Raw genomic sequence first — 17,738 nt, forward strand, 5'->3', positions numbered from 1 at the left:
AAAACATCATACTATTGTAAGGCATAGACTTACAGAGTATAGTAGGTCATAAAAATGTTAAAAAAACGTCATAGTTTAGTAAGTCATAAAAATGCCAAAAAACATCATAGTATACAATGGCATAAAACGTCAAAAAAACATCATAGTATATTAAGGCTTAAAAGGTCATTAAAACATCATACTATTGTAAGGCATAGACTTACAGAGTAAAGTAGGTCATAAAAAAGTCATAAAACGTCATAGTTTAGTAAGTCATAAAAATGCCAAAAAACGTCATAGTATACTATGGCATAAAACGTCAAAAAAACATCATAGTATATTAAGGCATAAAAAGTCATAGAAACATCATACTATTGTAAGGCATAGACTAACAGATTATAGTAGGTCATAAAAATGTCATAAAACGTCATAGTTTAGTAAGTCATAAAAATGCCAAAAAACGTCATAGTATACTATGGCATAAAACATCAAAAAAACATCATAGTATATTAAGGCATAAAAAGTCATAGAAACATCATACTATGGTAAGGAATAGAACAACAGATTACAGTAAGTCATAAAAATGCCAAAAAACGTCATAGTATAGTATGGCATAATACATCAAAAAAACATCATAGTATATTAAGGCATAAAAGGTCATTAAAACATCATACTATTGTAAGGCATAGACTTACAGAGTATAGTAGGTCATAAAAATGTTAAAAAAACGTCATAGTTTAGTAAGTCATAAAAATGCCAAAAAACGTCATAGTATACTATGGCATAAAACGTCAAAAAAACATCATAGTATATTAAGGCTTAAAAGGTCATTAAAACATCATACTATTGTAAGGCATAGACTAACAGAGTATAGTAGGTCATAAAAATGCCAATAAATGTCATAGTATAGTAAGTCATAAAAATGCCAAAAAACGTCATAGTATACTATGCCATGAAACGTCAAAAAAAACATCATAGCATATCAAAGCATTAAAGGTCATAGAAACACCATACTATGGTAAGGCATAGAACAACAGAGTACATTAAGTCATAAAAATGCCAAAAAACATCATAGTATACTATGGCATAAAACGTCAAAAAAACATCATAGCATATTAAAGCATTAAAGGTCATAGAAACACCATACTATGGTAAGGCATAGAACAATAGAGTACATTAAGTCAGAAAAATGCCAAAAAACGTCATAGTATAGTAAGTCATGAAAATGCCAAAAAAACGTCATAGTATACTATGGCATTAAACGTCAAAAAAACATCATAGTATATTAAGGCATAAAAAGTCATAGAAACATCATACTATTGTAAGGCATAGACTAACAGATTATAGTAGGTCATAAAAATGTCATAAAACGTCATAGTTTAGTAAGTCATAAAAATGCCAAAAAACGTCATAGTATACTATGGCATAAAACATCAAAAAAACATCATAGTATATTAAGGCATAAAAAGTCATAGAAACATCATACTATGGTAAGGCATAGAACAACAGAGTACAGTAAGTCATAAAAATGCCAATAAAACGTCATAGTATAGTATGGCATAATACATCAAAAAAACATCATAGTATATTAAGGCATAAAAGGTCATTAAAACATCATACTTTTGTAAGGCATAGACTAACAGAGTATAGTAGGTCATAAAAATGCCAATAAACGTAGTAGTATAGTAAGTCATAAAAATGCCAAAAAACATCATAGTATACTATGGCATAAAACGTCAAAAAAACATCATAACATATTAAAGCATTAAAGGTCATAGAAACATCATACTATGGTAAGGCATAGAACAACAGAGTACATTAAGTCATAAAAATGCCAAAAAACGTCATTGTATAGTAAGTCATGAAAATGCCAAAAAACGTCATAGTATACTATGGCATTAAACGTCAAAAAAACATCATAGTATATTAAGGCATAAAAAGTCATAGAAACATCCTACTATGGTAAGGCATAGAACAACAGGAGTACAGTAAGTCATAAAAATGCCCAAAAACGTCATAGTATTGTATGGCATAATACCTCAAAAAACGTCATAGTATATTAAGGCATAAAAGGTCATTAAAACACCATACTATTGTAAGGCATAGACTAACAGATTATAGTAGGTTATAAAAATGTCAAAAAACGTCATAGTTTAGTAAGTCATAAAAATGCCAAAAAACGCAATAGTATACTATGCCATGAAACGTCAAAAAAACATCATAGCATATTAAAGCATTAAAGGTCATAGAAACATCATACTATGGTAAGGCATAGAACAATAGAGTACATTAAGTCATAAAAATGCCAAAAAACATCATAGTATACTATGGCATAAAACGTCAAAAAAACATCATAACATATTAAAGCATTAAAGGTCATAGAAACATCATACTATGGTAAGGCATAGAACAATAGAGTACATTAAGTCATAAAAATGCCAAAAAACATCATAGTATACTATGGCATAAAACGTCAAAAAAACATCATAGTATATTAAGCTATAAAAAGTCATAGAAACATCATACTATGGTAAGGCATAGAACAACAGAGTACAGTAAGTCATACAAATGTCAAAAAACGTCATAGTATAGTATGGCATAATACGTCAAAAAAACATCATAGTATATTAAGGCATAAACGGTCATAAAAACGTCATACTATGGCAAGAAATTAAATTACATACTATACTAAGGCATACAATTGCCAAAAACCGTCATAATATAGTATGGTATAAAACATTGCAGTTTATTAAGGAATAAAAGGTCATCAAAATGTCATAGTTTGGCAAGACATTAAACATCATAGTACAGTAAGGTACGAAAAAACCTCATAGTATATATAGTCAGGCATAAAAACATCAAAAAACGTCATAGTATAGTGACGCATTAAAGTCTGGTAGCTTTGACATTTAACCTAATGTGCATGTCTTTGGACTATAGTACGAAGCCAGAGTACCTGGAGAGAATCCACGCAGTCACATGGCAAACATCCACACTCTACTCACAAAGGTCCCAGGCCCGGGATTCAAACCCACCACTTTCTCGCTTTGAGGCGATGGTTCTAAGTAGTGCAGCACCTTGCCGCCCCATAAATAAATCGTTTCATAGTAAGGCATAAAAACATCATAGCATAGCAAAGCATAAAAATTTCATGGTATGGTAAGGCATAAAAAGATCATACTATAGTAATGCATAAGTATGTCATAGTAAGGCATAGAAACGTCATAGTGGGTTATATGGCTAATATGATTTCACTCAAAACAGTGTGTACAAGTTCAGTCAAATATTGGTACGGACAATTCTGCCATCCCAAAATAATGGAAGCACGTGTGCAAACCTACGCACCTTTGTGCTGGTAATGTCCCATGTGTCTGTGTGTGTTTTTATGCATTAAAGCATAAATCCAACAACCACTGCCCTCTGGCCAATGCTATAAATATGTTTCTCATGGTTCCAGCTTAGATAACAGCTAAAAAGAAGACAGTGATGAATGTTGTCGAGATAATTAACTATGAGGCAGTTTTGTCAGTTTACTGAAATTAATGTAAAAAAAATGCAGAAACAAAAACAAAGCAGATCCTGCGGTTTGACCTCATCCTACCAAGCAAACATTTCATACAGGCTGCGTGATACTGTGGTATAATTGCATTTAATAGAAAGCACAGCACATGCTTTGATTTTTTAGTACTTAATGATGGTATTTATTTCTTTAAACTTGTATAAAGTGATTTTTTGACTAACTTGGGCAGTGTAATAAGCATTAAACAAGCAGTAAGATTGGTTATTAGAGCCTTTTTGATGGTAAAAAGCTTGATGAGCAGTGAGAGTAAACCAAAACATTAACGTTGAAGGCTGGACAGCCAACCAAACAATGAGCTAAAAGAGGCTAAAACACTCTGAGCTGAGAGGAGCTCCAGACTTTGGACATAATTCTCTGCATGTTTGTCACTACTAGAGACTGCTGTCATATTACACATGGTAAGAATATTGATTAATGAAGCTTTGAATAAAAAGACAGATGGTTATGAATGTCGTTCTTTTAATTGCCAGGTCAGAACCTCTTCCATCTCGATCATTCAGCTATTCAATGGCTTCATTGTTTGCTTGATTTAGACAGACCCAAATGATTCAAGCCCTTTGGGGATGCAGATTTGACCCTTTCACTGCTGTTCGACCAGAGAGAAAATGCTTGTAAATCCAACCTAATCCCTGGTTTGGACAGCTGTAAAATTTGTCCAAGTGTAACTCAGTTGATACAGCCTGGTGAAGTCCCTTTGGTGTGACCACTCATAAATTCAAACAGGCCTTGGCTGAAAGGGAACATTGGCAAATGTTTGGAAGATTACAATCTGTAAATGCACACTTACTATAGTGTAAGTATCTGTCATGGTCAGAACAAGGTGCGTGAGACTGAATGTACATTTCAGTGACTTGTTACTCTAAAAGGTCTTGTCCTTCTCATTTTGACTGGGAAATTTATAGTTTTAAGTAAGGATTTAACTCCTGTGGGACTTGTATTAGAAGACACAACTGTTGCATGTTTGTCTTTTTATTTTTACTTAACAGTATGTAGAATTATGCCATTTAGTGTAAAGTCATTCATTCAAATGTATTTATTCAATAAACTGCAAATTGGGGGACAACCCAGCGATTTACTATTTACGGTCATACAGCCAATTTCTTATCAAAAAATCAGAGCAGACTTTTACTCCTTAGTATGGATTGGTTGAGCAAATAACATCATTGTGTGCAGTTTCCAAGCTTATGAAAGTAGTCAGGGTTGAGTTCTCCGACATTAGAAACTTTCCTTAAGAGCCACAGAAGACAGTAAATAACATAACTTTTTTTTTCCATCTGTGAAGGTCAACTGACATTTATGTGCAAAAAAATTCCCCTTTAATTCTCCTCCTGTCAGAAATCAAACACACACACTGGGAATAATAATAAGTGTTGTTAGGCAAACAGCCTTTTCTGCTCTTTCTTGGTCTCTGCTCATTATCTTGTTTATTCAGGTATTCACACTGGTAGCAACATCACCACATTCCACCTTAGGACTGGAAAGTTAATTTCTGTTTCTGAGATTCACATCCAGGCCCCTTGATGAGTCACAATATTGATATGATGCTGACAACAAAGATCTAAGAACGACAGACAGCACAATATTTTCTTTTTTCAAATATTAGCTTTTTCCTTGGAGATTTACGCTGATCACTGATCCTGATAATGGATCATTTCTCATTTTTGAACTGAATCAGGCAAATGAACACAAACACAAACTGACACAGAATAACACACACATTCTCAAGGTGTTGGCTATTTGAAGTGGAAATGCCTCCAAACGTTTTAGCAGATCTAATTAAGCTTATTATCAACCAGTAAGTGATCATCTCTGTGTGGCCTGTATCCTTTATTGCGCTGCAACACAGCTTTTAAATTGGCAAGTGATCGGCCATTTTCATAACAGTGCAGTGTAATATGATAAAGCTGACAGGATGAAGATAAAGGTACTATTTTGTGTGGCTGTTGGGATGGTAATGTCTGTTGGTCAGTTTGGTCCAGACTGAAATATCCCAACAAATATTGGATGGATTGTTATGGAATTTTATACAGACATTCATGCTCCTTAGAGGGTGAATCCCACTGACTTTGGTGATCCTGTGACTCTTCCTCTAGCGCCATCAGCAGGCCCACATTTCACATGTCCACTACTTTGGTTTAATGACCACATACTTGCAAAACTAATAACATTCCAATCAGCCTCAGCTACTTAAGTGTTCAGTGCTAATTAACAAATGATAGCATACTATCATTAGCATTTAGCTAAGTGCTGTTGCAGAGCCACTAACCTGGCTGCTAATTTGAGGCTTCAGCTGTCTGAGTTAGCAAATCAAGCATGTATGCTCTGCAGTTACAGTCATTTTAGCATGACTTTTCCCCTTTTTTTTTCTGGACAACGTTTCCTTGCTGAGCTGAGATGAAGGGTAACACAAAAAGGAAATTTCATGCTGAAAAATATAGCACTCAGTTTGCTTCATTTGAGCTCCATCTCTGTGGGTGGCTGCCGCTTGAGAGCTGGAGCGGGTTGTCCACTAAGTACAGCACTGATGTTTGATCTTGAGTGTACAAACATTTTCCTGGGATGCTTGTAAATATAGACATAAACCAGGGCTAATGTACCAACAGGTTAATCAATTCAATTCAACTATAATTACATACTAATTACAAAGCAATTAATGAAATTAGCATCTTAATTCAGAATAATATTCCCAACCTTGAGTGAGTTAAGACTTCATCTCCATCAGTAGAAAAGACACAAACACACTCGTGAGCATTTGCCAGTCAAGTTTATTTCATCTTTGAGAAAAAAAAGAGAGAAAAGAAAAGTTTGGTCTTTGTAAACATCTATATCGTTTTTCATTTCAATGTCATTTTCAGCTTTTAAAAATACTTTACTCTTTACTACAACATTTCCAACATCAACACTGTATTCAGAATGAGTTTAATTCATGCATCGACACACTCATGGACGGAATGATATGAAGAGATGCGCGCACGCACACACACACACACACACATACACACACACACACACACACACACACACTAAAAAGGATAAGAGCACACTCATTGTAATTTGTTACTATACTAATTTGCTGTTCTACTCTCTGAGGGCTTTTTTTTTTTTTTTACAGAACAAATCACAGAAACAACACAAAACAATGAAAACAAATGCAACAAAAAGTACAATAATATAACCATAATAAAATAAATGGAAAAAGTTAAAGTACTAGATATTTATATCAAAAGCACTTTGTGACCTAATAAATAGGACTGTATGATATGTGAATGAAATTATGAGAATAAAGTGATAAAATATATAAATATTTGTCAGGTAGAGAGCAATAGAGTGAAGGAGAAGGAGACTTAAGAAACACATTGATCAATATAAAGAAGCTGGTTAACAGGTCTGGGGGCTTAAAAAAAACAAACACACACTCTCACACACACAAAGAGATGTGGCAAAGCACACAAATGTAAATACTTGTTCTTTATGAATTTGTTCAGTATTACATGTATCTTATAAACCAAATTCTTTATATAACAAGCCAAACATTGACCAAAGCGTACAACATCCCCGTGTGATGAAGCCGGTGAAACTGACTTATAATGTGTTCATGTCCTGCTGAGCGGCTTCAATATGTGATGAGGATCTATGCAGAACCAGTGTTGAATATTAGAAAAAATATTAGAAATAAATAAGACATTATAAAATAAATAATAATATGAATATATACACTATATACTAATACCATGAAATTGTTAAATAATCCTAGAATGACATTGGAATATTAAAACCATAAGGTAAATGAATAGGGTTTTTTACATTAGCTAGAGCAGTTCTGTGTTTCTTGAGCAACACTGAAAAAAACATTAAAGAAAATTTTTAAACAGCAAGATTCTGAATGGGTAAAATTTGATTCCTACACAATTACTGGATTATTTCACAATGTCATGGTTATATGTTTTATATGTATTTATTCATTTCATAATGTCTTGCCTTGTATTTAACACTGAACACCTGTGATCAAGACATGACAAAACAGCTTTGAATTCATGTTCAAGTTCACTCCTGTATGTTGTCAGAAAATCGACACCATAGAAACACGGAAGTTGTGAGAAGGATAATGTCAATATGACAACAGCTACTTGCATTAACATTGCTGCCAGCCTCCAGGTTTACCTGAATACTAATAGTTTTACAAATAATCTTTCCATCTCCACCCGGACACACACATACGTATGACAGCAAAGCGACTGAGCAACAATGTACTTACAGAGTGTAGTAACTGCGGCCATTTTCTTGCTGGAAAACATTTGTTCTCACGTCTTTCAGTTACAGACTGTAGATATTCAAAAAAATGCCTAATGTATGTGTGTGTGTTTACTTAACTGACTTTTATATCAGTCTTCTGCATGTACAGTACATGTGCATAAATCAACACTTATGTGTGTATGTGAGTGTGTCTGCATCTAGCCATCAGCCAATCAGAGGAGGAATTAGAAGAAGAAACCTTAACGTAGTGTACGACAATAAGACAGTAATGACAGTGTCTCACATACTGTACACTCACACGCACGCACGCACGCACGCACGCGCGCGCGCACGCGCACACACACACACACACACACACACACACACACACACACACACACACACACACACACACACACACACACACACACACACACACACTTCCTCAAAGAAAGTGCCAACATCTATTCCCGGTCTCAACCAACAGCCAGATCTATTATATATCTAATCTTATTTGACAGGGGTGGATGCGCACGCACACGCACATACACACACACACACACACACACACACACACACACACACACACACACACACACACACACACACACACACACACACACACACACACACACACAAACACACAAACACACAAACACACACGGGAGGGAATCCAATTTCCAGGCATTTTGGCATTCTAATTCATTAATCTAGCATATGGGACTCAGCCAGGGACACACAGGGCGAGCCCTTATAAGGAGATTACAACACCAACAGACACATGCATGCACACACACACACGCACACACACACACACAGACACAAAGGCACAAATACGCATGTAGATGTGCACACAATGGATACACATGCAACACAACATGGGGAGGCACAAGGAGCATAAAGTAAAAGAAAGACATGCTGAAAAGATGAAGATATGATCATTAACATGTTGAAATTCACCCGCAGAGAGAGAGGAAAATGAATGAGAAAAGATACTGTCACATTCACTAAAGGAAAGGGCAAGCAGAGAAACAAAGTGAGAAACATCAAGAGAGAGAAAGACACACACACACACACAGACACACACACACACACACACACACACACACAATGTCTCACATACACCAGCAACAGTCAAGAAGACAACGGCTTGCAGATAGATGGTCACTAAGCAACAGGCAAGAGACTAAAAATATGTTGCATTTCTTCACTCACTTAGAAAGCATGCACACGCACAAAGAGAGAGAGGGACACACACACACACACACACACACACACGTACACACAAATACACACACACTCAGCTGTCCTCCAGCAAGGCTTATCAACCTTTAAAAAGACTACATTTCTAAATCAGTCCCAGTATTCTTGAGTTCCTGTGGCGTCAGCAGCACTATTATCCTGCCCACTCATTCTTAAACTGCCAACCGTTACAGAGGCTTAAGTCATTGAGAAAAAGAGTTTGGCCCGGCATGCGTCCTGGTGTCTCAGTGGGCCAGGAGCCATGCCAACGTAAGAGTCATGTCAAAACTGGCAAGTGGCTGATGACCTCCGTCACGTCGGGTTCGCTCCTGCGTTTAAAGATGCTGCATACTACAGAAATGACTAAAGAAACAGAGACAATGACAGGATCTGGGTGGTGAGTCAGACTGATTCAGCTGGATGATGTGGATTCTAGCGTGTCAGCATCCAATGCCGTAGCAACCACTGAGGAAACTGAGGCCATGTCCTGTGCATTTTTTTAGGTTTGCAATTTGTGTCAAATATTCTTCTTTCTTCTCTCATAACTCAATCAGATCTGAACACAGAGACATGATATACACACTTTTGCATCCAATGCAACTCTCACTCTCTGAAGATGTAATTATGTCCATGTCCATTGTGAATACATGTTCATAAATCCTCTTAGAAATCTGAGAAAAGATGCTTATTGTAACTCCAGATCTTGCCTGAAAATGATCACATTTTTACATTTTCTTCAGTATGAAAGTAATGCAGTGAGAGTTGTCTGTGTCTCCATGGGGGAAATGCATACAGGGACCATTGATAGCTAATTTGGCATAGTTTTGATGGTGGTAATTTACCAAAATGTAAACAAATATAGGCAAAAAAACCCCAAAAACATGGCTATGGTCGGGTTCACTAAAACCGTAGCAACATTATACTTCCTCTTTACAAGCCCCCAAAATTAACAACTCCTCAAACTTTCTTTTTGGTGTCTGGCCAAAGGTTTCTGAAGAGGGTGGATTTGTGTCGGTGTGGCTTGGACATGACCTCAGTATTTTTCAAATCCTGGCTACGGCCCTGCAGGCGACGGATGTGATGTAGTATCCTCATGAGCTCCAGCCCCGCTCTTCTCTGAGGTGGAAACTCAGGGCATGCCATCGTGTCTAATTTCTAGACAGCATTATTAAATATTTGCAGCCAAGAAATATTTCTTTGAAACAGGGCAAGAGCATCATGGCAGGTGGCCAAACTCCTTCCATCAGTGAAGCTGGGCTGAGCCTTGCTGGAAAACAGCTGTTCAAAGAAATAACAGAAGCTTTCACTGATTTTCTACAAAGAAAGTTTGGATTATTTCACTTTCTCCTTTCCTTTACAGCTGTCAGAAAGTGAGAGGAACTGGTGTGGCATTTAAAATGTCACATTTGAGGGAAGCGGGGTTAATGCATACAGGCATTTTTACCCCAATGGATCAATGGTCCTATGCTCCACATCGCCCACTTTTCCTCTATCTGTATAAGTGTTGACTTGGTCAGAGCTGCATCAGTCATCTGGTCACGACTGATCTGGCTTAGTAAAGCCTGCGTTTACATTGGGCTGAAAACAGTGGGTAGGACGGTAAATTGTTGTTTTCAGTCTCCTTTTTCTCTTAGTGAACAGCGATACAACAATAAGCTCAATTATTGTTTTCTCTTAGGAGGATTTTCCTTGACGTTTCCACTCAGCATCGTGGGCAGTTGAGAGGAAAACCACTCACTCTCTGCAGAGTTTTTCCTCCTTTGCTGTTGTTAATAATGCATTTAATAATAATCTGCACTGACAAGCCATATGCCGTCCCTGCTGTCCAGCGTCAGTCTAACCCCTGGGCAGGGCAGGGGTATTAACACAAACATAATGCAAATCTTGGCTTTGACACTTTCTCAGATAGACAATCATGATATGTGGCATGATATTCTCATTTCAAGCTAGTTTGATATCTTACTTTCACCTTCACACACACACTGTGCCTGAATCAGCAAATCTTACACAAAAACAAACACATCTGATACAGACTCACACCCATTAAAAATACCTATGGTTGAGCACATTTAACCGTAGTGTGAATTTAAATTTGCCTGTTTTTTGAACTACAGCTGGCAGCTTGTGGGACGTGTATAATGCCCGCAAGGTAAAACTGCACACTGAAAATGAATGGTTCTCTACCCGTGAAGTGATTTGTGACAATATTCTTCTATCAAATCTTTGGATAACAGAGACTGGTGTTTTTTTTTGTACAAAGAAATGTCCCAACGTTACAACTGCTGCAGAACAGTCATGTGATATTTCGGAGCTGCCGTACATTTCCCTCAGAGCGTTCGACTCCTCTTTCTGTCTGTGAGTCATCTCTGGTTTTATGTTCACCATCTAACAGCTGTTGCGATGGAGTTCCTTAAAATGTCTTTTTGAACTGAGAAAAAGGGGCGTGTGAATCTTTCTCGTCTTCCTCCGGGGTTTTCCTCACAAAGGGAGGGACTCAACGTAAATAAATGAAATATCAGTGTTTTTGCACACACATCAATAAATGTCTCTTATATTATCATGTACAATTAGAAACACTGGGTATGGTCATAGTTTGATTTGTCATCATCGGCACCGCCGTCGGCACCATCTTAGTAATCGTTGTTAGTGAGATCCTTCATTCTGATTGGTCCGTCTTGTGTCTTGTTTATATATGTCATTTCCTGCTTTGCTCAAGTTGTTCACATTTCCCTGTAATGTAATGACAAATAGTGTACCTCGCCGTGCACAATGCTTCTCCCCTTCAAGAGAAACAGCTGTTACGAGGCAGACTGCTCGATTGCTGGTTCTCCAGACTCCATTTCTTCCAGGTGATAATCCAACATCTTGATCTGTCACGTCACATCTGGATCTTTCTTTCTTTCTCCTTATTCTTATTTCATCTGACCCTATTTATGCCTTTTTTGTTTTTTTAGTTTTTTTTTTTTACAATTGCACGGTAACAACATCAACACGTGACGCCATTGAAAAGTTTAGAAAAAAGAGAGGTGGGGGTGGGGGGCAAGGTAAATTTCCTTCACGGGATAAATGAGGCTGTTGATTAGTGTTAAAAGGGGAGGGGCTTGTGATTGGCTCAATTAAAAAGAGGGTTGGTGGGTGGCGACTACAGCGTTTCATAATCACAACTTTAAGAGCGTTTCATACATTGTTTCGTTGTCACGACTTTAAGACAGTTCCTACAGGGGGAGGTAAGAGTAAGGCAAGAGGGAGGGACAGAGGAGTGTGTACTGTCTGTAGAGTGTTTGTGTGTGTGTGTGTGTGTGTGTGTGTGTGTGTGTGTGTGTGTGTCTGAATACAGTTGGCAGAGGAGAAGTTAAAAGTCATAAGTCACTGTTAGTACTACATTGAGTTCAACAGGTATGATGGGAGAGTCCACTGTTCCTGCGGTGACGAGATACAGCTGTGACACAAGAAGCAAGAGAAAGTGAGGAGGGGGTCCATCTATTCTTTTACTTTTTCCCCTCATCTCCTTCTATCTATTATCTCTATTATATATCTATTATAATGTTTCACAGACTTTTCTTTAGCTTTGTTGCCTCTAGCTTCCCTTTCCTCCTTGTTATCTTCCACCCTTCTCCTTCCTCCTCACCTGTATGTTTCCCTTCAGAGCCCGGCTGAGTGGCTGACATCTCTCCTGCTGGTTTGGCAGAATACTGGAACAATATGACTCTGTTTTTAACTATTAAACAGAGTTGTCCACTGCGGATGAACAACTACACAAAAGTGCTCTTTAAAACCTGCATTGCAATTTTTGTCATTAATGTTTTAAGTAATTCTTAATTCAGAGGGACACGGACATCATTGGAGAGCTGTAGTGTTTCATGATGGTTTAAACTCTTTTCAGGAAAGAAAACACAATATCGAAACCAAAAAGTCTGTATTTTGGGCTTGTAAAAAAGGAAATTTGAAGATCTTCTGATTTCATAAAAAAAAATATCAGAATTGGCCCCAATCAATCCATCTCAACTTCCCATCTTTCCTCATCCCTGTCTGTCTTTCCTCCTTCATTCTCTCTCTCTCTCTCTTCATATTGGCAGTGGGTCTCTCTCCCTCCCCTCTCCTCTCCATTTAAAACTGTGGTAAATGGCAGTAGGCCTCCAGTGAAGCCAGCAGGATGTAAATCAGCCACAGCGAGACGAACATCAGCGACGTGATCATCTTGCAAGTCCGCGGCCCGCCCAGCTCACCGCCGGCCACTGTCGCCCGCCGCCGGTACAGCAGCGTGAGCACGCAAACCACGGCCAGGATGGTGAAGAGGGTGACAGAGAAGGCCAGGTTTCCCGGGTCCACCTTGAACGGCTTGCCCTCGGTGCGCCAAGCGATGGCTGCGATGGTCCATGCCACTCCGATGCCCAGGAAGACGTTGACGGCGTTTGAGCCGGTGACGTTGCCGATGGAGGCGTCGGCGTACTGGTCCTGGATGGCAGCGACTTTGCTGGCGAATGTGTCTGGATGAGAAAGACAGAAATGTCACATTAATCTTAAGGCTTCATCATCTTTTATTTACTTTTACAACTTTGTTGTTTTTGGCCTCATTTATATGAATCTTACACTTATTTTTGTTATTCATGTTAAACCTTTCAGTAATTTTCAAATCATTCATACAAATAATGTATGTATGTATGTATTCTGATAATATAATTTGCTGTAAAAACAGGAGACATGAAAGTAAACCCGAGGTCAGAGCAAAACAATGAAATAATGTAAAGCAACATAATGTAAGTGAATCTCATATGAGTAACGTTTGATGTTGTGGTGAATGTTTTTCTCACAGCCACTGAGGAAATTACCTCATGGTAGCATACAGTACGAAACCCCCCACACAGTATTCTGATGGCCACACACACACACACACACACACACACACACACACACACACACACACACACACACACAGTGCAAGGAGAAACAGAAGCAAAGAGGTTAGGATCTTAAGATCAAGGCACTGGGTATCACAGAAAGCACTATGACCCAGTTAGTGTAAAAGATGTGTGTTTATGGAAATAATTATAGATTTAATGTGTGTTAGAGGCAAGAGACAGAGGCAGGGAGAAACAACACAGAGAAATAATTGATGGAAAACAGAAAGGATAGCTTAAAGAGATCAGCTTTTATTGTGAAAGATTCCACAACCATACACAGAGGGTTGACAGATTCAGGTTATCCTGTTAAGCAGGTTCCTATACAGTTAGCATAGTTATAGTTAATCCTGGTGAGTCCATTTTGCATTCATTTAAGTTAAGGACAAGCATTTGAAATGACACAATTTCCTTTCACTTATATTCACTTGTTATTTTGGATCCTAATTCTGTAAATATATATACTGTATATATGTATATGTATATATATATATATATATATATATATATATATATCTGACTTGGATTAAATTCAGGAAGATTCATACTTCCTCCTGGAATCTTTAGTTGCATATTGGTATCAGCCTGTGCTAGAACAGACGTAATAAATGCTGTAGGTGTACATGAGTGAAACTGTTTAGTGCTGAACACTTGAGGAGAAATTGGATAAAAAAAGGCAGAGACTCTACAACTGGGTTGGCAGGGAACACCGGGGAAACAGCTGCCAGTTATTGTGCGCCTGTCTTGGCTTATTTCTATTTTTAGACAGGCTGGTGAGATGAGTCTCAATTCTCATTTGAATGTCAGCAAGATTAGTTGAAATTCATATTCCAACATGAAAAATATCCTCCAATTTATTTTTTCTTGTGTGTGTGTGTGGGGGGGGTGAATTGTAATCCTGTTGGTGAATAAAAAGAAATGAAAAGTTTGTGTGTGTTGACACATGAGATTGTGGGTTTGAATCTGAGTCATGAAACTGCATGTTTCGGCCTCCGCACACATACAGTACACACACTGTACTAACTAAAGCTGGCAACACAGAAGATTTTAGAATCACACAGCATCATATACTGTACATTCACCAAGTTTATCAGCTTTTCTCATCCAGTCAAGAAACTATTAAAGATCCAAACAACAGAACAACATACTAGCTTAACCCCAGTGACTACACTACAGGGGGGGGGGTCTGTTGCTATCTCTTTTGTCTCTTGTCTGTCAATCTTAAGTTTTAGAGGGATTTATAACACTAGATGGAAAGCTTTTATTGCACTTAGCTTAATGAGTTATTAACCTGTTTCTCCTCTGCAAATTAGGTAAATAACATAAATAAAACACACCCTCTGCCCCTAGCATAGCAACAGAGCGACACAGATTCTTGTCAATTTACAGAAAAAGCGTAACTTAAATCGGCACATGTTGAGTGTGAAAAACACAAAGATTGAGTGAGAAAATATGTCTTCTTGAAATGTCTGTGAACCGACAGAGTCTTGAATGTGTCACCAATCAAAGAGTCAAGGTATGTACTGTACCAGTATTTAAGATAAGATTTTAACCAGTGTCATGGGGATGACTCTGTGTTCAGCACCAACACAGATATGAAAAAAACAAACATTGATACTATCTAAATGGCTCAGGTGGTTAGAAATAACCTCTTAAACAGCCAGAAGCATTTCGTAGTTCACAGCGTTCAAACCAAGCATCTGATCCACATTTGCCTCTGATTGCCTGAATCTGCAAATCTGGTGTAAATTGGCCCGACAATCCTCGAGTGTGTCTCTGATGTAATAATGCAGAAATGCTTTTATAAATCTGAAGGAGGGCTGGGAGCGAGGAGGAGGAGGAGACAAGAGACAAGATAAATGTTTCTAACAACTTCTAAGGAGATCATGCACACACACACACACACAAGTACGCACGCATACACATATCCACAGGGGAGCACACACTCCCGGTGGAAGTTATAATGACCTGCTGGACTTGTCGCACACAAACTTGCATCGACTCGGCACTGCAAGCACACACCTTCACCCACGCACACCTGGGTATGATGGATGATACGAGAGTGAAAACACAACATCCAATAAGAGGACGAAAGGGAGAGAGCGAGGAGTAAGGTAGCACCTAGTCAGAATAATAAATTGACCGGGATGGGGCACAAGAGCAAGTGTAACAGATAAGTGAGGTGAAATATAAGAGTGCAAGGGAGGGACAGACAGAAAGACGGGAAAAAGACAGAGAGAAAACAGTGAATGTGAGCGAAAGCTACAAAACAGGGCAGAATAAAGGAGAATCAGAAAAGCAAGAAAAGCCAACACGCCTTGTCGACAGGACACACACACTGATAATGGACATCAGAGCCGAATTTACAGCCTCCAATTCCAACACGCAACATAATATGGCTGTTGAGGGAATTGATTCAAACGAGAGACCAGAGACCTCGCCGCACAGCATCAGAGTTATTGCCTGGGAGAGTAGCAAAGGAGCGATTTTTATAAATCATATGGAGGGGCAGGCAACAATAAAACGGCTGACGAAAGGAAAGAGGAAGTGAATTGAATTAAAGCCCTGGGATGATGCATCCCCTCCAAGCAAAGACCAGCTCAGGCTGAAGGCTGAAGGCTGTGATGGAGCTGGGTCAATTTTGATTTCATGCCTGCTTCCTGAGGGTGGCTGCTACTGAACTGAGATGGAAGCGAGAGGATCAGTCCCTCCTTTCATTTGTACTCACTTGTCTTTCGAATCCGAGTGTCAAGGAAAACGCTTGCATCTTGTTTCATATTTAGTGTTTACTTACTGTATAATTTTTGTGTGAGTAAAATGCAATACTGTGGCTATGGTGCATCATTTTCCATTCTTGAAAAGCAGATATGTTTTTTGGTCATATTTGAGGAAAGACTGTTTAAGCTTCATGCCCTGGATGGACATTTACCTCGAGAGCAGGCGTTACAAAGATACGTGCCTACAACTTCCTGATCGGAGCATGTCATGGGTCTATGGGTTAATGTGTTGGTTGGTTAATTTGTGTCCATTGACACTGTTACCAACTACTTTTAGTGTCCAGGCAACCATTATCAGTGTTAACTAAAAATCTACATCCACCGGTGAGCACTAAAGCACTGTCATGACAGAAAAATTGTTTAAAAAGTTTAAATTTCTTCTAGTTTCTTGTCACAATTTTACACATCTCAAAATGAAAACCAAGTATATAGTTTCATTCCCTATCAAAACTAAATTTTAATTTCAGTTTGACTTTTGTGTTACTGTATGTGTAGACTCATACTACATTACTAATATAATGGCTCACCTGGCACCGATGTTCCCAGCGCCACAAACACCACAGCGGTCACCGAGTCCTTCAGTCCTATCGTGCAGCCGAAGTGAGATGCCAGATCGCCGGTGACCGCTGTCAGGACGCCGATGAGCGATATTGAGACGATGAAGCAGGCCCAGCCGTTCCAGTACTCTGTTGGCGGGACGAAAGCGAACAGGACCTTCCAGAAAACGGTGAGGAAGTGCATGATGTAGTCGAAGCAGGACGGCAGCCGCTCCTCGCCGCTCTCCTCCTCGTCGTCATCTCCTTTTAGGTGCGTCAGGAGATTGAAAGTGAGGAAGATGGTGAAAAAAAAGACAATTGATAGGAGGAAGACACAGGGGAGTGGACACACACAAAAAAAGGAGACAAGTCGAGTGAGACTGACGGATCTGACAGAGGCAACAGTTTAACTTTCAACTACAGCTATCCAGCTATCTCTAGTCTCTAAAGACATGTGCCTGCCAAAACCCTGACAGCTTACTTATTAGCATGT

The 17,738-nt window shown here is 38.5% G+C and overlaps 1 protein-coding gene across 1 annotated transcript in view; it reads right to left on the reverse strand.

The window, feature by feature from the left end:
• Window positions 1-13,080: 13,080 nt before the first annotated feature.
• LOC111231289 (sodium/calcium exchanger 1-like) overlaps window positions 13,081-17,738 on the reverse strand; it is a 54,240-nt gene continuing 49,582 nt past the window's right edge. The window contains exons 14-15 of the mRNA XM_022758334.1: window positions 17,237-17,509; window positions 13,081-13,521 (exon numbers count right to left, since the gene is read on the reverse strand). Coding sequence (XP_022614055.1) covers window positions 13,142-13,521; window positions 17,237-17,509 — 653 coding nt within the window. The 3' untranslated portion in view covers window positions 13,081-13,141. The remainder of the gene's footprint in view (window positions 13,522-17,236; window positions 17,510-17,738) is intronic.

This window comes from Seriola dumerili, unplaced genomic scaffold (assembly GCF_002260705.1).
Source record: "Seriola dumerili isolate Sdu_G_001 unplaced genomic scaffold, Sdu_1.0 BDQW01000295.1, whole genome shotgun sequence".
In the NCBI taxonomy this organism is placed as follows: domain Eukaryota; kingdom Metazoa; phylum Chordata; class Actinopteri; order Carangiformes; family Carangidae; genus Seriola; species Seriola dumerili.